General features: G+C 44.5%; 1 protein-coding gene across 3 annotated transcripts in view; it reads right to left on the reverse strand.

Annotated features, from left to right (window-relative positions):
• The window catches only part of GRIA1 (glutamate ionotropic receptor AMPA type subunit 1), a 352,479-nt gene that overhangs the window by 32,156 nt on the left and 294,010 nt on the right, over nt 1-26,313 (reverse strand). For all 3 annotated transcript variants that reach the window (XR_005721192.1, XM_040241475.1, XM_040241476.1), the window contains exons 12-13: nt 14,769-14,967; nt 10,195-10,442 (exon numbers count right to left, since the gene is read on the reverse strand). Coding sequence is in view for 2 of the 3 variants with exons in the window: in XM_040241475.1 (XP_040097409.1) it covers nt 10,195-10,442; nt 14,769-14,967 (447 nt within the window). In the remaining variant the exon portion in view is untranslated. The remainder of the gene's footprint in view (nt 1-10,194; nt 10,443-14,768; nt 14,968-26,313) is intronic.

Below are 26,313 nucleotides of genomic sequence, written 5' to 3' on the forward strand. Positions count from 1 at the left end.
TCTTTCCTTTTACAGACAGTGCAAAGCGGTCTGCTTTTCATCATTGAAACAAGTCAAAAGCACTGTGGAGTTTCAGGAAGCATATAACTCTTTCAGGGATGTTTCTGTTTCAGTCCATTATGGGCAAGCAGGGAAACTTAAGAAGCAATGGATGTGCCCCTTTCCACTGTTACACAGAGGACAGTGACATCAGCCCGTGGTGTGACCTTGACCCTTGCACTGTGTGCCCACCTAAAGGCAAAGGGTGCAGAAGGAAGGTAGGATTCCCTAGGGAATTCCAGCAGCTCAGCCAGCCAGCCACCTCCCTTTCTGGAACCTCACTTTTCTTATTAGTATATTGGTTGTAAAAGTGTCAGTTGCTCAGTTGTGTCTGACTCTTTGTGACCCCATGGACTATAGCCCACCAGGCTCCTCTGTCCATGGGATTTCCCAGGCAAGAATACTAGAGTTGGTAGCCATTCCTTTCACCAGGGATCTTACTGACCCAAGAATCGAACCCGGGTTTTCTGCATTGTCAGGCGGATTCTTTTCCATCTAAGCACTAAAGTGTGTGTGTGTGTGTGTGCGTGCGTGCATGCGTGCGTGCTGGGGAGAGGATAAATGATCTTTTCTTCCAAATAATAATCTTTTCCTGACAAGTTTCCCTCTTTATATCCACTCTAGCCTCATGGTTGAGAAGATCCCAACCTGGGATATCACGTTGCCTGGGTTGAAAACCCAGCTTTCCAGTTTCCACACCAGGTCACCCGGTGCAAGCTCCATAACCTCTCTGTGCCTCAGTTTCCCAAATTATACAATCGGGATGAAAACAATATTACCTTCCCAGGGTTGTTGTTAGGGTTACATAAGCCAGAGAGCATCTCATACTTCAGAGAAGTGCTCAGGATGAGTCAGTGCTTGATAAATGTTAACAGCAGGTCTTAGCACCACCACTAAAAGGCTAAATTAACCTCCCCCACCCCCTGGCTTTGGCTTGTGTACTGGGCTAGGGCACCAGTCTCTTAGGTTTCTCTGCATTTTCTCTAATCCATCCCATGTGTCCTGACCTGAGAAGCTTCTGTATTGATGCAGCACTCTTCTGGCAAACCTCCAGTCTCTATTCAAACACACAGCACACACAACGCTTTCTCTTTCTACCTCCCTCTTGGTCCCTCCCTTCTTTTTTTTCCCTCTCTCCCTTTTTATCCCCCAATTCCCTCCCTCTCTTCCTTTCTCTCTGGCTCTTCTGAAGATACAGGCAAATCTAGCCTCTCTGCTGAGAGACCTTTGTCTTTGATCAGGTCTGACCTGGGTCACAGAGGTCAGGGGGTTACCATGACAACAAGCATCCCTGGCTACCCATCAGGAGGCAAGGACCAGTTGAAAGAGACTGTCATTTCCCTGAGACATACTGTATTTATTCTCAGCAGCAGACCCTGCACCAATACCATACTATGGGAAGAGGGTGGGAGGGAGGGAGAGAAAGAAATATCAGGGTTTTATTTTTTTTTTAAAGTGTGTTCTCTGTGGGGGAGGACCACAGATTGTTCTCAGAGAGAGACAATTTATTTCTAATACAGAGGGATGAGGGTGGGGCTCACGTGTATTTCTGATGAACACAGTTGGTTTCACAAAGAAGGAAAAAATAAGTTATTTGGCCCAAAAGTGATTTTGTGATAGGTCTAATGGGAGGAGGATTGGGGTGGAGAATTAACAGTAATGAGTACCCTCTGTGACAAACACTTTATGTTATTTCATCAGAACTCAGAGCAACTGCAATGAATTGTTATTACTCCAATTTTACAGAAGAGAAAACAGAGGCTCATAAAATTATAGTGACTCACAAAGCTAGATCAAACTGCTGGTAAAGTAATGGCCCTTGACCTTGAATTGAGGCTGTTTGACTCCACGGATCATGGTTTTGACACTATTCAGTGCAGTTTCCCTGTCATTCTCCCATCATAATCATCTTCCTTTTGTTTCCAGGCCACTGCTTCCTCAGAAAACATGTACGACTCTCTTTCCCGACCTCTAACCTTGTCTCCCAAAGTGGACTGCTGTCCACCAGAACAGTATCGCCAGGGGACTTGTGGAAATTGAACATTCCTGGACCCCACCTAGACCTGCAGAATCAGGAATCTCAGGAATCAGAGTCTAGAAAGGGGCATTTTAAACCAGATTCCCTAGATTTTAAAGCATACTGAAGTTGGGAAGTGGTTCTTTACGGCAAGTCACCACCACCAAAACAGAATTTGTTTATTTGTTTCCCAGTTATATTCTCAGTCAATGTGACTCTAAAAGTAGAAAAATCTTAATTGCCTTGAAGATACAATAATGTCACATGGTCCCAGTGTGGAGGTGGGCAGCTAGGAGACCTTTAGTCCCTGGAAGTAAGACCACTCCCCATAAAACCTTGTGACATCTCTTCCTTAACCACCCTCCTTGCTGCTGCTGCTGCAGCTGCTAAGTCGCTTCGGTCGTGTCCAACTCTGTGCAACCCCATAAATGGCAGCCCACCAGGCTCCCCGATCCCTGGGATTCTCCAGGCAAGAACACTGGAGTGGGTTGCCATTTCCTTCTCCAATGCATGAAAGTGAAAAGTGAAAGTGAAGTCGCTCAGTCGTGTCCGACTGTTTGCGACTTCATGGACTGCAGACCACCAGGCTCCTCCGTCCATGGGATTTTCCAGGCAAGAGTACTGGAGTGGGGTGCCATTGCCTTCTCTGACCTCTCTCCTTATTTTTAGCCAAATGTCAACGCAGATAGGTGATTCTTAGGAGATATTTTCTAGCCTTGGTTTGTGTGAAGGGAGAAAAATATATTCAGTAGGAATGCTATTGAGACTAAAATATTGATGAGCAATCTTGAACTATGTCTGATTAAAAACTAAAACAGATATAAACAAGCTAGAGTCAGTGCTGGCCTTCTCTAGTGACTCAGACAGTAAAGAATCTGCCTGCAATGCAGGAGGTATGGGTTCGATCCCTGGATTGGGAAGATCCCCAGGAGGAGGAAATGGAAACCCACTCCACTATTCTTGCCTGGAGTCTCCCGTGGACAGAGCAGCCTGGTGGGCTACAGTCCATTGGGTGGTGAAGAGTTGGACACAACTGAGTGACTAACACTTTTACAGTCAGTGCTATAGGAGGAGGACATAATTGGCATTCTCCATCATTTCTACTCCATCATTTATGTACCTCTCCCAGCCTTTCTCAACCTTCTAGTTGCCCTAGAGGTAAAATTGAGGTGGATTAATAACACCATCTGACCTGCCTCTTGAGAAGCCAATATGCAGGTCAAGAAGCAACAGTTAGAACTGGACATGGAACAATAGACTGGTTCCAAATAGGAAAAGGAGTACATCAAGGCTGTATATTGTCACCCTGCTTATTTAACTTCTATGCAGAGAACATCATGAGAAATGCTGGGCTGCATGAAGCACAAGCTGGAATCAAGATTGCCGGCAGAAATATCAATAACCTCAGATATGCAGATGACACCACCCTTATGGCAGAAAGTGAAGAGGAACTACAAAGCCTCTTGCTGAAGGTGAAAGAGGAGAGTGAAAAAGTTGGCTTAAAGCTCAACATTCAGAAAATGAAGATCATGGCATCTGGTCCTGTCACTAGATGGGGAAACAGTGGAAACAGTGTCAGACTTTATTTTGGGGGGCTCCCAAATCACTGCAGATGGTGATTGCAGCCATGAAATTAAAAGACGCTTACTCCTTGGAAGGAAAGTTATGACCAACCTAGATAGCATGACATTACCTTGCTAATAAAGGTCCATCTATTCAAGGCTATGGTTTTTCCAGTGGTCATGTATGGATGTGAGTTGGACTGTGAAGAAAGCTGAGTGCTGAAGAATTGATGCTTTTGAACTGTGGTGTTGGAGAAGACTCTTGAGAGTCCCTTGGACTGCGAGGAGATCCAACCAGTCCATCCTAAAGGAGATCAGTCCTGGGTGTTCAATGGAAGGACTGATGTTGAAGCTGAAACTCCAATACTTTGGCCACCTCATGCGAAGAGTTGACTCATTGGAAAAGACTCTGATTCTGGGAAGGATTGGGGGCAGGAGGAGAAGGGGACGACAGAGGATGAGATGGCTGGATGGCATCACTGACTCAATGGACATGAGTTTGAGTGAACTCTGGGAGTTGGTGATGGACAGGGAGACCTGGCGTGCTACTTCATGGGGTTGAAAAGAGTCGGACATGACTGAGCGACTGAACTGCACTGAACTGAATAATTCTGTTTGGGAGGTAAACCCCATGTCTACCTGTTTTTTGTCCTTGCCAGAATCAGTTTGTACCTGTTTATTCCTGAAGACGAGCACAGAAGTCCCTAGAAGGGCCTATAACAGACTTCTTTCCCAAACTACCAAGTCTTAAAGTAAGACTTTGATGACAAACATAGAACCACTTCTTCTGTCTGTCCCCATCTCCTTATGATCTGTAACCACATTCATTATCTCCTACCCAAATGACCACAACAGCTTTCTAAATAACCTTCCCTGCCTGCAATCCCCCTCACTTTGGTCCATCTCACAAACCACTGCCAGGATCATCTTTGGGAGTCTGTCTGACATGGTCCCTCCATCAGTGGCCTTCAGTGACCCCTACTGACATCAGATAAAAAAATACAGAGACATTTGAAATTCTTTTCACTGTGACCACAACCTGTCGCTCTTGCTTATTAATGTGCACGCTAGTTCAAGTGGATTTTTGTTTCTGAAAACAAGTCCTATGTTTTCCCACCTCTGTGTTTGCTTTTCCTCTGTCCCCTCCACCTGGAGTCCCTTCTCACCTATCACGGTTTCTTCAGGGGCCTGTCTTGGTTGTTACCTCTGCCTTGAAACCTTTGGACATCGTCCCATTCCGATGCTGACTCTCCTCCTCTTGCATGTCTGACTCTCTTAGGGCCTTGGGTAGACTATCAGGTATCTATATAATACTGCTGATGAGCTATGCTTGATCATGCATCATTTAAGGGCTGGAATCGTGTCTCTCTCACCACTGATCCCTGAAGTGCAGCACACAATTCTTTGTGTGAAGAAAAGGAATCTGTGAAGCTGCATGGAAAGCATGGGGAGTGGGTCTCAGAGCCTCACCCGCTAAGCTGCACTCTCTTCCTGTCACCTTGGCCCACACATCCGGCTTGGACAAGACATGTGACAGGACACAAACACGTCATGATCACAGGGACCAGAGAAGACACCATGTAACCACAGTCACAGTTAAAGACCAGGCTTTGACCAATGTCCCAGTTAGGGTATAACTCTCAGAAAATCCATTAAACTCTTGAGAGATGGTTTGTGAAGGAGCATCATTACTTGAGATTTTAACTCAGGCTAGCTAATCTGGTGTGGATTCCTTCTTGGGTTGGGAAAAGAGGGGCCATGCTCCCTTAGTTAGGACATTTGAATACGTCGCTTCCAACTGAAGGGAGTATTTATCATAATAAAAGAAACTTCAGACCAGCAGATACATTGAGTTGGCAGCAGAAGTTGGCAATAGATCACAATTAGTAGGTTTACCAGTTATCTTCCCCTAGCGCCCGGCATTGGCTGTGCAGGTCTTTATCCACAACCTCAGGGCTTTGGAAACAAAACTCAGCCCCTCACCCAACCCCCAGCATGCAGGGACAGCCAACAAACAGCATCTGTTTCAAAGAAACGCCACCTGTCCAAACAGAAAAATCAAGCACTGAACCACCTCGCTTCCTGAGTATCTGTTTCCAGAGCAGAAGAGACAAACACACCATTCTGTCACTGACACAGCCTTTTCCCGCTCCATAGGGACACGCCTGGCCCCTGCCAAGTAGACCTGGCAAGGTTTAGAGGAATACTGGGGCCTTAGCTACCAGTTCTCTGACCTTATGGGGCAGAGCTGGGTGATCCGCCTTGGAGGAGCCTGAAGCTTCTTGGAGGCAGGCTGGAAGGGAGTGAATGCCCTGCAGGTGTGATCAGGTCTAGCTTTCTGGAGAGCAGGCGGTGGAGGGGACCACCAGGGAGGTCCTTTCTTGCCGTGGGCGCTGGCACTAAGTCTGGAGCACACCCTCCTGTGAGGACTGCGGGAGTCCCACCGTTCACAGGTGGAAGAGAGGTTTGCAACATCCGTGGTGTAAAAACTCCTAAAGAGTCTGCAGTTTTGTGAATGGTTAGACAGTGTTTAGAAAGGTATTTTCTGTGATTCTAAATACTTCGAGAACAACACTGATTTCCTCTGTATCATCTTTAAGCACCTTGAAGCCCCTTTTCAATGGGGACCAAAGGTATCATGTATCAATACTACCCCTTTACGCCACTGCTCTCTTGCCATCTCTGCCATGCAGAATCATTTGCTGGGATCAGATCAGTGGATCTGAGATCGTTGGGGTAGGCACATGTGTCTGTGGCAGTTCATTTGCCATGACTTGCTGGTATTCGACCATACCTGGAGGAATCAGCATCATCTAGCGGAGTAAGGCAGAGAGACATGAAGGAAACCTGGCTGGACTGTGTGTGTGCATATGTGGTTATTTACTCATATTTTCTGCAGCTCTTTTGCAATGGTATGTTTCTTGGGACCTCTACACTACTGGTTGCTAGAATGATTCCTTTTATTGCAGAGATGAGAAGTAGAACCCCATAGAGGGAGAAGGGATTTTTCCAGACCAGCAACTCAAGGCCCTCTTAGGATGAGAGTTGCTCTTCTGTTTTTGAGTCAGGGAGCCCCATGGCTATCATAAAGGTTGCCAATGGAGAGAAAGGAGAACTGGGAGAGAGCTGTGGACATGTGGCCACCACCATTTATGTATTCTTGACTTGCACATCAACCATCGGTGGTCTGACTTGGAAGATGTTTCTTTTCATTACTCTTCCCTTTTATCTTGCTCTTTTTTCTCCAAACAGTAAATGACTTGTTATGTCTTACAGAGACATAAGCAATAGAATTAAGTATTTCTTTAATAGAGTTGAACTATTTTCAATACTTATCTCAGAAAGAAACTTTGATCATGTAAAACCCATAAAGGCAGTGTTATTGCTCAAAAAAGTGGTGCATTAAAAAAAGAAGTGCATTAAGGTGAGCATTCACTATCACCTTTAGGCTTCAAAGTGGTGAGTGGATGCTCTGGGCTCCAAAAGTCCGCTTGCAAATCTTTTGAGTTGATGGTTATTTTTTGACCCATGTACATAGGTACTGGGAAACCTGGTCTAAGTCCAGTCTTCTGCCTTTGATGGTGCTGTCAGTCATGGGTCCCAGCACAGTGTTAGAGTAAGTACAACCATGGGCTCTGAAGTCAGACTGTCTGGACTTGAAATCTGGCTCCTTTATTAGCTGTGTCCACTTGGTCGGGTAACTTAATTCTGTGCTGCTCTTTCCTCATCGGTACAGTGGGGATGGTGGTACTTCATAGGGAAATCAAGAGGATAATATGAGATAATGCATAGCACAGTGTGTGGCGTGTGGTAGGCAGTCACTCAGCAGTAGCTTTTGTTACAGTGGAAAGTCATTTGAATTGCCAGATGACCTGAGATTTGTGTTCATGTTACTGACTTTGTCACTATGTTCCGGGCATCTGTGTGTGGGATAGGAAGATGGAGGTAATGTATTGAGTGGGTAATTCATGTCACTTTCTGTACCTATTCCCTGCCCCCAACTTTACATCCAAATATTTGGATCAAATGATGTCCCTGACTTAATAAAACCTTCAGTAAATTATAACAGTGCAGCATCATTGGTGTTCCTGGACCTTTAAAAACGCATTCTCTACTTTGGGCCTTTCTAGTGTGATGCTTTGTAAGTATCTCAAAGTCTCTTGCCAAGCACTGTCCTCTGGATCCTCTTTGAACTTTGCCTAAATGTGTACAAAGAGCTTTTTAAGTTTTTCCAGACAAAAATGCATGATTTATAAAATACCAGGCCATTTTGTTTCCTTTTATTAGGTCACATTCAATTATTTTTATATTCCTACAGATATGTTTGTTTCCTGATATTTGGACAGTTACAATTCTTCAATATATTTTCATTTCTATTCAGATAAGGACAAAAATCCTTAACAAAATCTATTTGCAATTCTCCAGTCATAGCTAAACCTTTTCTCTTAGTTATTACCTGTGTTCTAGGAGGATTTAGCTTCTTTTGGTTTATGAACTGTACCAAAATTTCTTGTCTTAAGAATCTTTGCACATTTTGTTTCCTCTGCCCAGACTGTTCTCTACCCCTCCCCTCACTGAACTTACTTAACTCCTATTGATACATCATATTTCAGCTTGAAAAAAGTAACCTTGGAAGAGTCTTCTCAGCTACATCCTACCCATCCAGCATTCCAGTTGGACCTTGTTATCTCTGGGTGTATTTGAGATCTTCTCTGTGTCTTTACTGTTCTGTAATTTTGACTGAATCAGCTGCTGGTTTTCATCTTTTTATCCGGCTTGGGAGTCAAAATTTTTGAATCTGAGTATTTATGTTTTCCATAAATTCTGGAAAATTTCCTTCAAATATTACCCCTGCCTCTTTTGTCTCCATCTGGAACTTAAAGAAGATGCACCTGGTTTTTTTTTTTTTTCTCTCTCTCTCTCATGTCTGTTCACCTCTTTATTATATTTTTAATCCTTCTATGTGATAGTCTAGGGAATTTTGTCTGATTTTTTCTGGTACACTAATTTTCTCTTCAACTCTGTCTAATTTGGTGTTTAACACTTCCACTGACATTTTAGATTAATGACTACTTTTCTTCTCTAAATCCTAACTGGTACTTTTCCAAATATGTCTGGTCTTTTATGATAGTGCCTTTTTCTTTTAAAAGTGTTTTTGATTGCTTTTATGTTTTTACTTTTACTTCTGATTCTTGCTCATGTACTATATGTTGTCACATAACTTATAACTTTTTCGTGCTTAGGGTAGCCTCAGAATAATTAGCTTCTTACTATGGTTTTGATTTCCTTTTTGGTGTAGAGATTTCTTAACTTGCATTTAAAAGGTTTTTTGTTATATCTTTCTCCAGTATATCTAGGTGTTTTATAGTGGGAGTTTTACTCTGTCAAATTGTTGAAAGTAGGTGTCCTCTACATCCTGTTTTATAGACTATCATAATAGTCATGGACCATTAAACAATAATCATCTGTTTAATGTCTTTCTTCCCTTCAAGAATGTAGTTCCATGGGGACAGGGGCCATGTTTGTCTTACCCCCAAATTGTAGCTCCAGCTCCTAGCCTAGGGCCTAGATTGTTGTAGGGATCAATATTATTGAAATAAATGAATGATATGGAGGCAGAGGTGGCTCTGGATGTCATGTCATGATGGGTTAGGAGCCCTTCTCCATCTTTTTACAACCTTTTACACACTCTCACCTTTCCTTGAATGCTACTCTTCCCTAAAATGATTTAATTCCTCTGTAATTGACATAATATCTTACAGGTGACTTCACACTGTATTGCATTTAATTACCTTCTGTATAGATTATTCCATTTGAACTTAAAACCACTTTAAACCTAGGAAAGGATTAGGTGATTATCCTCTCTTTATAGATGAGGATACTGAAGGTCAGGGAGATATGTCTTACCTTTTGTAAGTTAAATCTAGGCCTTTTGACTTTAGTTCTATAAGGCTCTGCCACAACTCTTTGGAATGCATACCAGAGGCTCTTAATGGGAAAATAAAGTCCTCTTTGTTTCTTTCCTGAACTACCTATTTCTTGCTCAAGAAATCGGCATCTAGGACAGAATGGGTACCGACACTCAATTGGTGTCATTTCAGTTTCCATGGCTAGAATCTTAGGGCTCAAATGACTTGATTTTTCATTTGGACCATGTGTTTGTTTCTTTGGAGACAAACATTACAAACCACTTTCTGTCAAAGAATCCAGGTTGCTGGAGAACCCTGTTTGTGGCCTAGTTGGATGTGGAGGTGTCTGGTAAAGGGTGGCATGTTACAAGTCACACAATAGAAACACAAGGTTCATCAGTGTTGAACACTGGGAGGGGTGAGACGAGGCATGGAGAGGGAACACACGGGCAGTGACAGTCAGAGCAAGCTGAGGCCCCCGGGTTAATTTCCAACCTCCGGGCTGAAGATCGCAGGTGGCTGGAATCTCCCAGGCCCACAGGTATCCAAGAAGAGACCTCTCGACAGCTCCCGTGTGGCACTGGAGCCATGTGGCAGACAGGGCAGCTTCCTTTCTGAGGCAGGGAGGGGAGAGGGAGTACCGAGGAAGCAAATCTTGGCTACTTACCTCAGGGCGGACCCCTTGGGCGTCGCAATGCCATAGCCTTTGGAATCCAAGTTACCTCCCACCTTCATGGTGTCACAGGGTTTCCGCTGCTCAATGTACTCATTCATGGTGGACTCTAGAAGGTAGGCGTATTTGCCTTTGGATTTCCTTACTCGGATCATCCCCTCCTCTGTGGTCCGCACAAACACGGATGGCTCTGCTGACTTCATGTACGTCCACATCTTCTCAAACACGGCAATTTTAGACCTCTGGCCAGGGACAGAACAAAGCTGGAATGAAGCATGGGCTGCGCTTGGCATGGAGGTCGGCGCACACACACTAATGAAGAGCTGAATGTGGCTTGATCACACATTCATGAGTGAGATTAGCTCAGGAAGAAACAAATTATGAGTGATTGCAAAATAAGAGGCTCTAATTAGTACCAGTAGGCTCCGAAGTACAAATATCTTGCAAATACAGAATGAATAGGAGAACTCAGAATCTTTTAATTACTGCTAAGTAGTTAGATTCCTCTTAAACATGGGAAGAGTTAAGAAACTGGGGCTCTGTCTGACTCTTAAAGACATCAAAGGACCTATCTATTGTTCAATAAGGTCATATTTACACAGTCCTGAAGAAGTGGAGAGCTGACTACAGTTGGAATCTGAGTTCATTATTAAAAGACAACAATAAAGCATTTTTAGATCATAGGTGCCAAGTATAGTCATCTTGTATTGCAAGACTGTTCTCAGAATGTAATTTGTTGTCCGATAAAGTTAATAACTTGGGACTTGATATGGTCTTCTGCTAACATTTCAAAAGCCTCTATACTCAGCCAAGCTGCTTTCCTCATTTCCTCCTGAACTCATTTTAGACCTTCCTTCCTTTGTGACTTCAACTCGTTTGTTCACTCCCCTGGAGACACTGATTCTCTCCAGCCACATTCCACTGATTATCTCACAGGTCAGAACAAGTAGTGTGTATTCTGAGACTATCTTGGCTCCAAGGACAATAGTTCTCAAATTCCAGTGGCACCAGAATCCTGTATGGAGACTGTAAATATGCAGGACCCAGGCTCTAAACCTAGAGATTTTGATTCAGCAGGTGTGGGGTAAGGCCTAGAATAAATCTTTTTCAGAAGCTCCTCATGTGATTCATTTGTATGGCCTGTGTGCCCTTACTTTAGAAGGAATGTTGTGAGGATTGATACTCCTCTAAGACACACAGTCTAGTCACTCACTGGATATCCAGGCTAGACTGTTAAGGATTGAGTGCCATGCACATTTGGGCACAGGTCTCAAGTTTGTGGGCACTGCCTGGGGATAGGGGACATCTTTCCTGCCGTGAGTCCTTCACAGAATCTAAGCTTTCATCTAGCAGGCTCCTGGTCAGGGTCCATGATCCAGAATGACAAATCAGCATTGTCCTTTGTGATGTTATTCCCAAAAAGTGTCCCTTCACTGGCAGATATTAAATAGATGTATGTTAGGGCTACTGATGTCCAGCTTTTGAAAATGCTTTGTAAACGGACAAGTGTTAAACACATATGTTCATGTGTGTGTGAGTGTGTGTATGTGTGTGCTTAGTTGTGTCAGACTCTTTGTGACCCCATGGACTTTAGCCCATGAGGCTCCTCTGTCTGGAATTTCCCAGGCAAGAATACTGGAGTGGATTGCTCTTTCCTCCTCCAGGGCATCTTCCTGACCCAGGGATTGAACCCATGTCTCTTGCATTGGTAGGTGGATTCTTTACTGCTGAGCACCTGGAAAACCCTAAACACATAAAAGGGACTATATTTTAAAACTTTTTATTTTGTATTGGAGTATAGGCAGTTAAATTCTCCAAGCTATGCTTCAGCGATACGTGAACTGTGAACGTCCAGATGTTCAAGCTGGTTTTAGAAAAGGCAGAGGAACCAGAGATCAAATTGCCAACATCTGCTGGATCATGGAAAAAGCAAGAGACTTCCAGAAAAACATCTATTTCTGCTTTCTTGACTATGCCAAAGCCTTTGATTGTGTGGATCACAATAAACTGTGGAAAATCCTGAAAGAGATGGGAATACCAGACCACCTCACCTGCCTCTTGATAATCCTGTATGCAGGTCAGGAAACAATAGTTAGAACTGGACATGGAACAACAGACTGGTTCCAAATGGGAAAAGGAGTACATCAAGGCTGTATATTGTCACCCTGATTATTTAACTTATATGCAGAGTACATCATAAGAAACGCTGGGCTGCAGGAAGCCCAAGCTGGAATCAAGATTGCCGGGAGAAATATCAATAACCTCAGATATGCAGATGATTCCACCCTTATGGCAGAAAGTGAAAAAGAACTAAAGAGCCTCTTGATGAAAGTGAAAGAGGAGAGTGAAAAAGTTGGCTTAAAGCTTAACATTCAGAAAATGAAGATCATGGCATCTGGTCCCATCACTCCATGGGAAATAGATGGGGAAACAGTGGAAACAGTGTCAGACTTTATTTTGGGGGGCTCCAAAATCACTGCAGATGGTGATTACAGCCATGAAATTAAAAGACACTTACTTCTTGGAAGGAAAGTTATGACCAACCTAGATAGCATATTGAAAAGCAGAGACATTACTTTGTCAACAAAGGTCCATCTAGTCAAAGCTGTGGTTTTTCCAGTGGTCATGTATGGATGTGAAAGTTGGACTGTAAAGAAAGCCGAGTGCCAAAGAATTGATGCTTTTGAACTGTGGTGTTGGAGAAGACTCTTGAGAGTCCCTTGGACTGCGAGGGGATCCAACCAGTCCATCCTAAAGGAGATCTGTCCTGGGTATTCACTGGGACTGATGTTGAAGCTGAAACTCCAATACTTTGGCCACCTGATGTGAAGAGCTGACTCATTTGAAAAGACCCCGATGCTGGGAAAGATTGAGGGCAGGAGGAGAAAATGACGACGGAGGATGAAATGGTTGGATGCCATCACTGATTCAATGGACATGAGTTTGGGTAAACTCTGGGAGCTGGTGATGGACAGGGAGGCCTGGCGTGCTGCAGTTCATGGAGTCACAAAGAGTCGGACATGACTGAGCAACTGTACTGAACTGAACTGACAGGCAATTAACAATGATAGTTTCAAGTGGACATGAAAGGGACTCAGCCATACCAAGGGAATATATTCTTTAAAGACAGTTACTACTAGAGTCAGGCAACCTATCTAATCTAGTGACTGATATATAGATTACAGATTTCTTTATACATGTAATATGTCATTATTCCTCACGTACAATATCAGGATTATTTTCTTGATATCAATAGGAGTTGACAAAATACTGACATACATTTAGCTTGTTGTTTGAACCAGCTGATCTCTAAAGATATTTGGGCCCAGGAAAATTCTAGCTCTCAAGGATAAATGAATGGAGATAGTTACTGGGAATGTTAGTGAAGCATTTGGTAGAGGGAGTTGTAAGATAGTCTGTAAGCAAGTAAACTAGGTGATTTGTTTCATAAGTGGGCACCAGTGTGCACACTGGCCTGAGGGTGAAGAGCCCTGGGTTCCAGGCTTCTATCTACTGCTAACTCTCCATTTGTTCCATGAGGAGTTTAGGTATGGTCACCGTTCAGTTCCTTGCTAACTTGAAATATTTGATTCTTTACATGAAGATTCATCATTCAAGCAACAATCTCCTGGGGAAGGGGAAAAAGAAAGGAGAAACGGGAAGGAGGATCTCAAATTAGGTAAAGAAATACCCCTGACCAATCATGGGATCTGCAGTATATTCAATATTCTCTTATAGGAAACTGAGAAATACATAAAATCAGCTGTGCCCAGATTTTCAGATCATCTTCCAGGCCCAGAACCAACAAAACACACAGCAGGGCAATTGCAAGATGCAATTTGAGCTGACGGGATGGTCACAGCGGGGAGCGGGGCTGCAGACAGGCTGAGCTGCAGACTGCTCTGGGCAACAGTATGCGGAAAATTAATATGTCCCCTCCTCCTCACCCCAGTGCCCCCGGCACCAAGGCTGCACTCACAGTCTCTGGGTTTGAACTATCAGGAAAATCTCATCTCCAGGAACACGAAGACAGCGTGGCAGGGAGGATGGGAAAGCAGGCTTGGGGTGTTTGTTCTCGGATCTCTCTATCATCTGCAGCTCCCACGGCCCTTCACACATCTTAATTAACTGTTGATGGAGGACTGAGTGACTCTGAGTTGGGGCTGCCAAGGAGCTCTCGGCTGCCATGGGGACGACAAGCTAGATTTTTCAGAGATTAAAAAAAAACACACACAAAAACTGTTCCTAATCAGTTACTAACAAGACTGAAGGTGCCGGTGGGAGCAGGAAGGGAATTGTATATCATACACTCTGCAGTCCTCAAAGCACTTGGTACAGACTAGGGTATGTGAGGGGGTCTAATTCAGTGGAAGAGCTTTGACGTGTCCATGAATATAGAAATGGAGGGTGTTCGGGGGATCTGTATAAAGCTGAGACATGTTCTCAGAGTCCCTGGCGTACACTCACTTAAGCACTTGCCTGTAATCTGGTGCTCTATGAGAGGGATATTTTAATGACGGTATTGGTTCCCTTCTGTGGAAGTGCCCCTGGACAAGGGATGTCCCTACCCTGAAGAACTCCTTCGTAGATCCCGCTTCTAGGGTCCCATAAGCGATTTCCGTCTGCTTTGCTAGGTCCTCGGCACTCTCGATGGGAGACACCATCCTCTCCACCGTCAGGAAGGCGGCCAGGTTGGCTGTGTAGGAGGAGATGATGATCAAGGTGAAGAACCACCAGACGCCGCCCACGATGCGGCCGGACAAGGACCTGCAGGCCAAAGGGAAGAGATGTCAGAAGCACAGACATCAATTATAGAAGGCTGTGTGACAGGTGGCGCTGGTGCTAAAAAACCCACCTGCTAATGCAGGAGACATAAGAGACGTGGGTTTAATCCCTGGGTTCATACTACGTCAGAAGTATGAACATACATATATGAATGCAGTACATTTACACGCATGGTGCACACATTTGATCATGTCCAGAGATATTTTCAGACTGCCCTCTAACCAGTGCCCTCCTGGCTGGAGGAGGGAATGGTAACCAACTCCATTATTCTTGCCTGGAGAATCCTTTGAACAGAGGAACCTGGAGGGCTACAGTCCACAGGATTGCAAAAAAGTCAGACATGACTGAAGCGACTTAGCACGCACACACGTGGGCGGGGCCGAGGGCTAGCCCCAGCTCATCAGCAGAGCTGTCGAGCCCTATTTCACCCTTCTCTTCTGTCAGCAGAGTGTGAGAATCCAAATGTCAGAGCCTCCCGTGCATTTTCGTTCCTTATCATGGATGAGGACTTGTGGGGCTGCCATTCAGGGGTGAGACAGCTCTGCAGGCACATCTTCACACTCACTGTCACACATGCGTACACATCGAGACACATGCCAACAAAGAGATATGCCAACACTTGCCCATGGAATCACCAACACGTATAAACATCCTGTTATGTGCAGTTACATATACACCAAAAGTATGAACATACATATATGAATGCAGTACATTTACATGCATGGTGCACACATTTGATCATGTCCAGAGATATTTTCAGACTGCCTTCTAGCCAATGCCCTCCTGGCTGGCAAAGGCCACCAAAATGATGGATTAGAAGAAAGGGAAGGGAGACCATTTTAGAAAGAAAAGACACCACCAACGTTCTGTCCAGCCACTTTGGGGAATGTCACTTGTTGAGTGCAGGCACAGTTCTCTTATTATGGTGAAAGAGAACTTGACTGAAGTAAAAGACAAAGGATAGTCTAATCTAGATCAAAGTGGCAAATATGACAATCATACATGAGAAATTCATCCTTGAGGTTATTGTCCTATTCTCTCTTATTCAGAGACGGCAACGGCACCCCACTCCAGTTCTCTTGCCTGGAAAATCCCATGGACAGAGGAGCCTGGTGGGCTGCAGTCCATGGGGTTGCTGAGGGTCGGACACAACTGAGCGACTTCACTTTCACTTTTCAGTTTCATGCATTGGAGAAGGAAATGGCAACCCACTCCAGTGTTCTTGCCTGGAGAATCCCAGGGATGCGGAGCCTGGTGGGCTGCCGTCTATGGGGTCGCACAGAGTCGGACATGACTGAAGTGACTTAATGCTGATGCTAATGCTCCTCTCTTATTCTCAAAGCTGTGAAGAGAAACATGACCAGCCAAGAGTTCTACTGTGACGGTTTGGATTTAGCTAGGAGATTTCAAGTCCAGGGCTTCCCAAAGATATTACCAGTGATGTTGATGTTATATGGGCTGATTTTATGTGATGGCCAGATGTGGCATCAAGTCAGACTCAATCTGATAGTGACAAAGTTATTCCATTACTCCTTCCATCCTGCTCAGTTTGTTAAGGAAGTGTCATCCCGAAGCTGCTGTACCCTTAATCTCTTTATAACATGTACTCTGACAGCCTCAAGCTCAGGGGTGACAATGCTTAACTAGAACCTCATGCTTAACAATGAGAGTAATCACTAGTCCAAACCACCGAGTTTTACTGATAAAGAAACTCAGGAGTCCCAAGTCACACTGACCCAGGAGCAGCACCCAGGCCTGCTGGCTGGCTTGATTGTTGAGACCTTGTCAACCCTCTCTGTATTATTCCCATGTTCCTGTCTGTTCCACTTTGTTTTGGTTCCTGGGAGATTCCTTTTCACTCTAGGCAGGCAGTGTTCACCCCAAGAAAACCAACAAATACTTATTGCTTGTTCTATGGATGGCACTGTCCTAGATGCTTCAGAGGAAGAGGGAAATAAAAGGAGACTTGTTCAAAGGAGTGAAAGTGTGAGAATGCAACGAAGCCATGTCCTTTGAAGAACAGCTGCAGGAAGAGAGGAGGCTGTACAGGAAGAGGAGGCTTGGAGAGGTGTGTTCACTGAAGGACTGACATGAGGCTTGTGCCACATGACCTGATCTAGGTGCGTTTGGCAGAAATTACAGGAAACAGATGCTGTCTGAATAGGAGGAAGATGTTTTTGATGGCGAGTATAGTGCAATGGTGGCTATTCTGGGGGTGAGAGAGAGTTTCCCCATTTCTGAAGATGTTCAAGTGATAAATCATTTATAGAGATGTACTTGGTGCCCACCCATGGTTCTCCAGGGTACTAAGTGCTAGGGACACAAAATAAACCAGATGGAGGAAGGGCCAAGCATCACGTGGGAGCAGAGACCAACTGCTTCCTCTTACACGCCTAGCTCTGACATTGTGTGATTTGAAATCATTAGGAGGTAGGCCAGGATGCATAGATTCTATTGGACAGTTAAGCAAGATGAGACGCATAGAGGCAAATCATTTTCTTAATGCCCGAGGAGTCGTACGCAGTTGTACTCCAGGTCATACTAGTCTTCTGATGACTGGTCCAGTGTTCTGTTCACCTTCTCTGCTATGTGTTAAGTTGCTTCAGTTGCTTCAGTTGCGTCAAACTCTTTGCGACCCCATGGACTGTAGCCTGCCAGGCTTCTCTGTCCATGGGTTTCTCCAGGCAAGAAGCTGAAGTGGGTTGCCATGTTCTCCTCCAAGGGATCTTCTTGACCCAGGGATTGAACCTGCATCTCTTACGTCTCCTGCATTGGGAGGCAGATTCTTTACCACTAGCGCTGTTATAGGTGTGCAGGGTTGTGAGAAGATGCTTCTTTTCCAATTCTGGATGATCACAAGGGCACTTGAACTGGATTTCTTGTTTCCATTCAACTCCCCAGCCCCCATCTTCCCACTCTTCTGCCTAATCAGCTCTGCACAAGGCAGCCTGCATGATCTTTTGAAAAACATTGATTACATCCTGTTTCTTTGTTGCTTAAAACCCATCAAAGCTCTCTTCTTACACTTGGAATAAAATTCAACTCCTCAGTGGCCCTGTGTGGTCTGGCCCTTGGTTATCTCACCATTGCCGTTACAACATGGATTCTGTAACTCCAGTCACACGGAAATTTGTTTGATCCTTCATACTCAAAAGCCTCTCACCCTTAGTACATGCTGCTCTTTCCCATGATCAATGCATCAACCCTATTCATCCTTCAGACCTCAGCCTAGTCCTCACTCTTTCAGCATTCGAGCTTATGACTTTCAGATCCCCATGCAACTCACATCACAGTTGATGTCTGACATCTATTTGTGTGAGTGACTGTCAGTTGTACCCCTTGAGCATGTTCTCTGTGAGAGTAAAGGAACTTATAGATCTTTTGTGCTGTGTGGATCTCTAGCACCCAGTACACACTCAGCCTCAATAACAAGTGAATGGCACAGATGCCACCTCTTTTAGAACTGGATGGCTCCCTTCATGTTAGATTCTAGAGCTCAGGAATAACTTTCAGGGCCAGGATAATTCTAACCTGCTTATGTTTCACCATGTCTGGCCCCAAACTGTGTGTTCAGGATGGCCATGTTATGTGAACTGAGAGACCTACCTAGCTAAGGTCTCCCCACTTGGGGCTCATCTGGTGAAGCTCAAAGTCTTTCCAAGAAAGGTCCTGGTCTATGGGTCCCTTTTCCCTGTTCTTTAATGTGTATTTATCAGCTGGATGTTGAGAGAAGTATACCCTATAGAGCATTCCCCACATCCCCCTACTTGACGAAGATAGCAAAGAAAAATTCTTCTGCTCCACAGCCAAGAGAATAACTGTCATCGTGGAATAGCTGAGGGGCTAGGAGAGGGGGCTCTTCAAAATGAGACATGATTCCAGTGCTTTGTTTATATTCAGGCTATAATATGGAACTTGAATGTGAGTGAACCCTCTTTCAGTTCAGACTTGGCATAGGCAAAGCTGAGCCTCCACGTGAGAAGTCTATATGTTCCCAGCTCCATCCCAGAGCCAGGGAGCTGGAGTTATTTAATATTAGAAGCTGGGACTGGCAGTGAGAGTCTTTGCTGCTTCACTGACCAGCCCCGTATCCTTGGCAAGCTGCCTACCTGGCTGGGCCTCAGTCTCCTTCCCGTTTAGTGGGTGAGACTAACCCCTATCTCATGGTGGGAAACCAAAACTTTCAGAACTAGAAAGATTCTCAGTCCATTTTTTTTTTCCTTTAATGGATACAAGCTATTGCAATTCAAATGGTAGAGGGGAAAGTACTCTGAAAAGTGCTGTTGAAACAGAAGACATTATTTTGATGATGATCATGTTTCCCCCAGGGAGTCACAGGGCAAAGAACCAGTTTTCTTAGTAGGGATGGAACAACTATAATCTGAACCCCTTGAAGTTCTGCCTAATCACCTGAATTTTATTAGTCTTGTAACTTGGCATAGCTCTTCACTTGAATTTTATTAGTCTTATAATATGGCAAAGCTCTTCGCCAAACTTCCTGGGTAATCGAGGAAACACTATGTTCCCCCAGCACTGGCCACGATTTCTGTGGCTTGTTGGACTTTTATCTTACTTGAACTTGATTCATAGCCCTGTGAAGTAGACAGGGAGGAATGAATGCCCCCGTCTGACAGACCAAGGAACCACAGGTCAGGGACGTAAAGGGACTTGTCCAGGGTCACACAGTGAGGCAGAGCTGGGACTAGGACCCAGGACGTTGTTTTCCTGTCCACTCCAGCCACTGCAGAGTACTCCCTACTTCACCAGCTTCTGATCTGTCTGTAGAAGGACATGGACTTCCTCACCCACGATGACTCTATGATGCTGGATCATGGCCAACACTCACTTTTTTTTTTTTTTTTTTACTTTGGGACTATTCTGATTGATTGATTGATTGACGTATAAATGACTTACAACATTGTGTTAATTTCTGCTATACAACAAAGTGATTCAATTATGCCCCTATTCATCCTTTTTTAATATTCTTTCCTATTGTGGTTTATCATAGGATACTGAATATAGTTCTCTATACTATTCAGTAGGACCTTGTTTATCCACCCTACATATAATAGTTTACATCTGCTAACCCCAATTTCCCACTGCATCCCTTCCCCAACCCCTTCCCTCTTGGCAGCCACATTCCTGTTCTCTATGCCCTTGAGTCTTTTTCTGTTTCATATAGATTGATTTGTGCCCAATTTTAGATACTACATATAAGTGATATCATATGATATTTATCTTCCTCTGCCTGGCTTACTTTACTCATTATGACAATCTCCAGGTCCATCCATGTTGCTGCAAATGGCATTATTTCATTCTTTTTATGGCTGAGTAATATTCCATTGCATATGTGTACCATCTTCTTTATGGATAAAGAAGATGGACATTGAGGTTGTTTCCCTGTCTTGGCTGCTGTGAATGGTGCTGCTATGAGCATAGGGGAGCATGCATCTTTTGGATTAAATTTTTGTCTGGATATATGCTCAGGAATGTTCACCTCTTGTAATGTTCCCCAGAACCTTTGGAATCCACCCAAAGCAGTTTGGCCGCCATCCTGTCCACAGAATTAGAAACTTATTTGCATTTTTTGTTGTTGTTGTTGAATAACAAATTACTACAAGTTTAGTAACTCACTGATGATCTCCTAGTTCTTTAGGTCAGAAGTCTGAGTGAGGGTGTCTAGACTCTACTCATGTCTCGTCCGGCTGAAATCAACATGTGGTTCAAGCTGTGGTTCTCATTTGGAGGTTGGGGTCTTCTTTCATGCTTACTGGCTGTTTGCAGAATTCATCTCCTCATGGTTGTTCCCACGAGGCCGTCATTTCCTTGCTGGCTATCCACCAGGGGCTGGTCTCAGCTCCTGGAAGCTGCCAGCATCCCTCATCATCTGCCTCCTCCACCTTCAAGCAAGTGAGAGTGTGGCAAATCCCTTAATTCTTCCAATTTTTCTGACTTCTAGCTCTGGAGAAAACGCTCTGCTTTTAAAGGGCTTATCAGATTGGGTGATGGCCATCTGGATAACCTTACAGTCAACTGGCTTGGGACTGTAATTACATTTGTTAAGTCTCTTCACAGGAGTACCTAGGTTTGGGTTTGGATCACCAAGAGACGGGAACTTTTTGAACTGCATGTATCATACTGATTATTCACTCATTTTACAAGCATTGCTTATACGATAGGTACTGTTGGGCACAGGGGCCGGGGGAGATAAAAGGGAATACACCATGGTCTCTTCCTTCTAGGAAGAAAATGAGACAGTGGTAGGCAAACACAGGCTTTGGGGTCAGATACCTTGATTCTCTGTGGAGTGTTGGGTTTGGAGCACAGAGTCGGGAGCATAGTGATCACTCAGTAAAGCCATCATCACTGTGTTGTATAAATATCATAAACAGTAATTAGAGCTTTCTCTTGATCATGTGACAAGTAAGAAAGCAACACTAAGGGAATGCAGAAGCGCTTGCTAAGCAGAGGTTGGGAAAAGTTACCAGAGGACGAGAGTCTTGTCCTGGGTTTTGAAGTATGAGTTGAAGACTGCCAAGATGGGAGAAGGGAGGGGGCTGGAGATAAGGAGGAGCTGAGTGGGGTATCCCCTTCTCTGTGAACTTCCCCGCCTTTGCCATCAGAGCACTGTGTAGCCCTTTCTGCATCCCTGTTTTACCACGATCATTCTGCTCTTAAAATTCTAATCATGCTGGGGTGAGGATTTAAGATGTCACTATGATTATTTATGGTATTTACTCTTTAACATTGATGATGATGGGTTGAACTAAAACAGAGCCCATAGATAGTGGGAGAAGCAGGCTGACTGGAGAGATGAAGATGTATAAGGATTTGATGATCAATAGGGGCAGAGGCAGTGAGAGAGAGAAATGCTCAATTGCCAGTCCTTGCCCACTGGGTAAATGCATTCTGACATGGCCTGGGGAGCCAGATGCTGCCCGCTGGATGCTGGTCTCCTCTGGAAAATGACATTTTTTTCCTTTGGTCAATGAGACACTAAGCACACCATTAAACACATAACTTGGTGCTAATGAAAGACAGTAAGGATCTGGCTAGACCATCTTTGGGTTCTGATAGTTAGCATTTCCTTCTTGGTCATGGATTTGGATTCACCACAGGCCTTTAAATGTGTATTTCTAAGCTCACAGCTTGGATTTGTCTTTCTAGATGAGGTAGTGGGCAAATTTTTTTTTTTTTCTATAAAAGGCCAGGTAGTAAATATTTCAGGCTTTGAAGGCCTTATAGTCTCTGCTGTACTCCTCATCCATGCTGGTATAGTGTGAAAACAGCCACAGAAAATGTGCACACACGTGCACATGGCTGGATTCCGTTACAACTTGCATCACAAAAACAGTGGGCTGGATGTAGCCTGTGGCCTGTAGTTCAGTGACTTCTGCCCTCAGTCTTACTCTGAATCACAGAGATCTTTGGTTGAAGTGAATACACTATTTTGATATATTTTTTTAATCATCCAGCCAGTTATTAGGCTTCCCAGGTGGTGCAGTGGTAAAGAATCTGTCTGCCACACAAGAGGCTTAGGTTTCGGTCTGAAGTTCCTGGGTCTGAAGTTCCCCTGGAGTAGGAAATGGCAACCTCCTGGCAGGCACAGGAGCCTGGCACGCCACAGTCCATGGAGTCACAAAGTGTTGGACCTGACTGAGTGACTGAGCATGCATGCAGTTATTAGTACCACTCACAAACACCTAGATAAAGTATTACAGTGATCCATTTGCCAGTTACTTTTGTGCTATCCTCACAGAGAAAGGTGAAGGCATTGTTTAAGAGAATAGGCTCAGGGGCCAGACAAGACAGGATGGTCCTGCCTTGTTAACTTATTGGTTGTATAATATTGGGCAAGTCATTAAATCTTTGTGCTTGTTTCTTCATAAAATGGAGTGCTAGTACTCATCTTAAAGGTTTTCTTAGTAATGAGAAAGAAAAAGCTACCAATGAAGCCTGTAGCTCAGGGCCTGGAATGGAGAGAGTGTTTCCGGATGGAGGTGTGCAGATGGTGTTTGGAGCAATGTCCTGGTTGCAGATGGGGCAGCAGGTGCTGTGGCCAGGGGCCTTTAGGAAAGCAGATACATGGGGCCAGTGTAGGGAGTGGAATGGCGTTAAACAGGAATCAGCTTCTGATCTCATCAATCTCCCCCCTGCCCAGGACATCTGTCACAAGGAGTTAGATATGGACATTCTTCTTTATTTCAAAAGCTTTGTCCAAGAGGAAGGAGACAGAAGGGACACCTCCTGTGTGCCTTCATTCGGCTGAACTCAAGAGGTCACTGAACTCAAGCTATTTCCCTTGGTCATCTGCTTCAAATGGCTATTTTTAAAAAGTAATGGAAACAGGAGCATGAAGGCAAGGACTTGGATGGCCCTCCTCTAAATTACTGAGAGATAAAGGTCCATGTTGACTAATTATTCAGCTGAGCTATGTTCAGAGAGAGGCTCACTTGGTATCGGGCCTTGAGGTTCCCAGACTGGGGTAAATAACTGGCCAGCTACAACAATTCCACTGATGAGTCCCCTTCATCCAAGATGCTATGTCTGAGTGGCAGAGCATCCCATTTTCACCAGCTGCAAATCACTCAGCACTTCCCTGGTAGAGTGGAAGTGAGTCATGTTAATTGCCCAGCTGCTGGTCACTGTGTTCCAGCCCCGGAGGAGGGGGCAGGTCGGGGCTCGTGTGCTGAGTCCCAGGGTGGGAAACTGGGGGTTGGACAACAAGCTCCAACAAGAGCCTGGTGCTCTTCCAGTAGAATTTGCTGAGCTGTGTTTTGAAGAGGGACGGGCTTATGTTCCTATTATTTTCCACTGAGATAAGCTTCAGGAGTGCAGTGTGGCCATAGTTCACCAAAGAATGCATGTAGATCAGTGTGTTCATTTTAAAATATTTACTGATTCTTTGGTTCACTCTCTAAGTTTCAGTCTCTATAACTGAAAATGGAGATCCTGAATTTCATCTCATGAACTGTGAGAATTTGATGAGCAAGTCAAGTTTTGCATCTAGCACAGATTCAGCAGGACTCAAGATGTTCACTTGATGTGTTGATGCTGACGATGGAGGTGGTGGTGGTGATGATACGCTGGTGATGGAGGTGGTGGTGATGATACGCTGGTGATGGAGGTGGTGGCGATGATACGATGATGATGATGGTGGTGGTGGTGGTGGTGGTGGTGATTTCTTCTCGAAACATTCTGTTTGGCTTCTAGGCCCCATGCTCTCCTTAGTCTCCGTGTACTTTGCAGGTTGGTCCTGCTTAGTCTCCTTTGCTGGCTCTTCCTTTCTTGCTTAATCTTAAATTCCTGTTGTGTCCAGAGCTCAGGCTTCAGCCCTCTTCCCATCCCTGTCTACCATCTTACCACAGATGATCTCTTCCAAGCCCATAACTTTCATATGTGGATGCTAACAGCTCCTAAGTATCAATCTCCTGTCCTTCTGAACATGAAGTACTTATTCTTCTCCATCTTCCTAATCTCAGGAAATGACACCATTGTGCCCCCTGCAATTTAGACCAAACACCAGGTGGACAGTTCTGACTTGTCTCTTTCCCCTCACCTCCAGTCCATCAAATCCAGTCATCCTCCACAGTCCCTGGTAACATTCGAGATACTATTGAATATATACTAGCACCACATTTCCTTGCTTCTTCTCTTGTTCTTGAACAACCTACACAACCAAACAACCACACAATAGCCAGAGGGACCTTTTAAAACTGTAATAGGATCATGTTGTTCCCCACCCTACACACTTAGAAAATAAAATCCAAATGCCTTGATCAGGTCAACTTCATCTGGCCCTCCTCTAATCTCATCTGGTACCATCTTTCCTGCCGTGGCTCTGCCCCAGCCTCATTGGTTTTGTTCTAGTTCCTAGAACACACCAAAGTCTTTCCCACATTAAGACATATGCTGTTGTTCCCCCACCTGGAATTTACTTCTCTGAAATTGTCCCAGTGCCCGGGTTTCTGCTCAGACAACAGCTCCTCACATACGCCCCTCCAAGTACTCTCTCTGCCTCTCTCTGCCATCCAGCTCTCTCATCTTACTTTGTTTTCTTTTCTTCATAGCATTTATCAAAGTCTAATGTGTTCTTTAAATAACCATATATTTATTGATTTGTTTATTCATTATTATCTGTCTCCTGCCACTAAAATGGAAGTTCAGTGAGGGCAGGGGGCTTTGTCATTCACTGCTGTATCCCTGGAACCTAGCAGGGTGCCTAGCACATAGTAGGTGCTCATTGAACACATGCTGAATAAATGAAGGATGGCACAATGTTTATTGAGCACTGACTACATACCAAACCTGATGAGGAATACTTAAGTTTCTTCTTAAGAAAATCAATTTAATGGAATGAATGACACACACGAAGCAGTTGTGATACCTGGCCTGGGGAGAACAGCATGGGGTGAGGAACAACAAGATCCCATTTTCACTGATTAAGTGCTGTGAAATACAGAGGTGCGGAGAGCCATGCCCAATAGGAAAATCTGAAGAGGTGGCCTGAAAGAGGAGCCATTTACTGGGGATACACAAGGCAGGCAGGCTTTGGGTGTTCTGAAATAGAAAGAAAGGTATTTTCTGGAGCAGGAACAGCTTGTACCATGGTGGGGACATGGGACAAGAACATGCCCAAAGCATGTTAATCGCCCAGCAGCAGCAGCCACTGTTCTGAGCACCTACTGTGAACTGGTTAGTGTATAGAATACTTGACATTCATTCTTCTAACGCCCATCACTCTCTTCAGGCTGCACAAGCATATCCCACGCCCTTTTTGATAAATGAGGAAACTGAGGGTCAGAGAGATGAAATTATTAAGCCCACAAAGCAAGTGATGGAGCTTATGTGTGAACCTGGGTCCATTGAATTCCAATGGTATGAGCTCATTGTGCTGAAAGTGGGTCCAGCTTGAACCAGGGCTGCCACCTCTCTCAAGGTTGCCCTTCTCAGGTCCCCAGTACCCCTTATCCATAGTTCCTAGACACAAAGGAATGGGGGCATCACACTTGTGTTAGAAATGGAACTTCCTCCAACATACACTTTGTGGGGTAAATTCTTAGAAAAAATCGCTCTCTCTTTATAGCTGGCTGCCTTCCGGACAGCCCATAATACTCAAACATATGTTTTTCCTGTACCCTCCTGAGAGCTCCTACTCTTTGCTGATCCACCAGCTGATTTTACAAGTGAAATGGGTGCAGGGAGACTGGGTCTCTGCTTTGGTGGGTCAGGTGAGGGTCTGAATTGTCATCTGTGGCCCAGCATATCTGTCATTCACAGTCCTTAGAGTAGGCAGCAGATTTAAATATGGGATGTTGTGGGGCTTTT

The sequence above is a fragment of the Oryx dammah genome, unplaced genomic scaffold (assembly GCF_014754425.2).
Source record: "Oryx dammah isolate SB20612 unplaced genomic scaffold, SCBI_Odam_1.1 HiC_scaffold_5, whole genome shotgun sequence".
Classification (NCBI taxonomy): Eukaryota; Metazoa; Chordata; class Mammalia; order Artiodactyla; family Bovidae; genus Oryx; species Oryx dammah.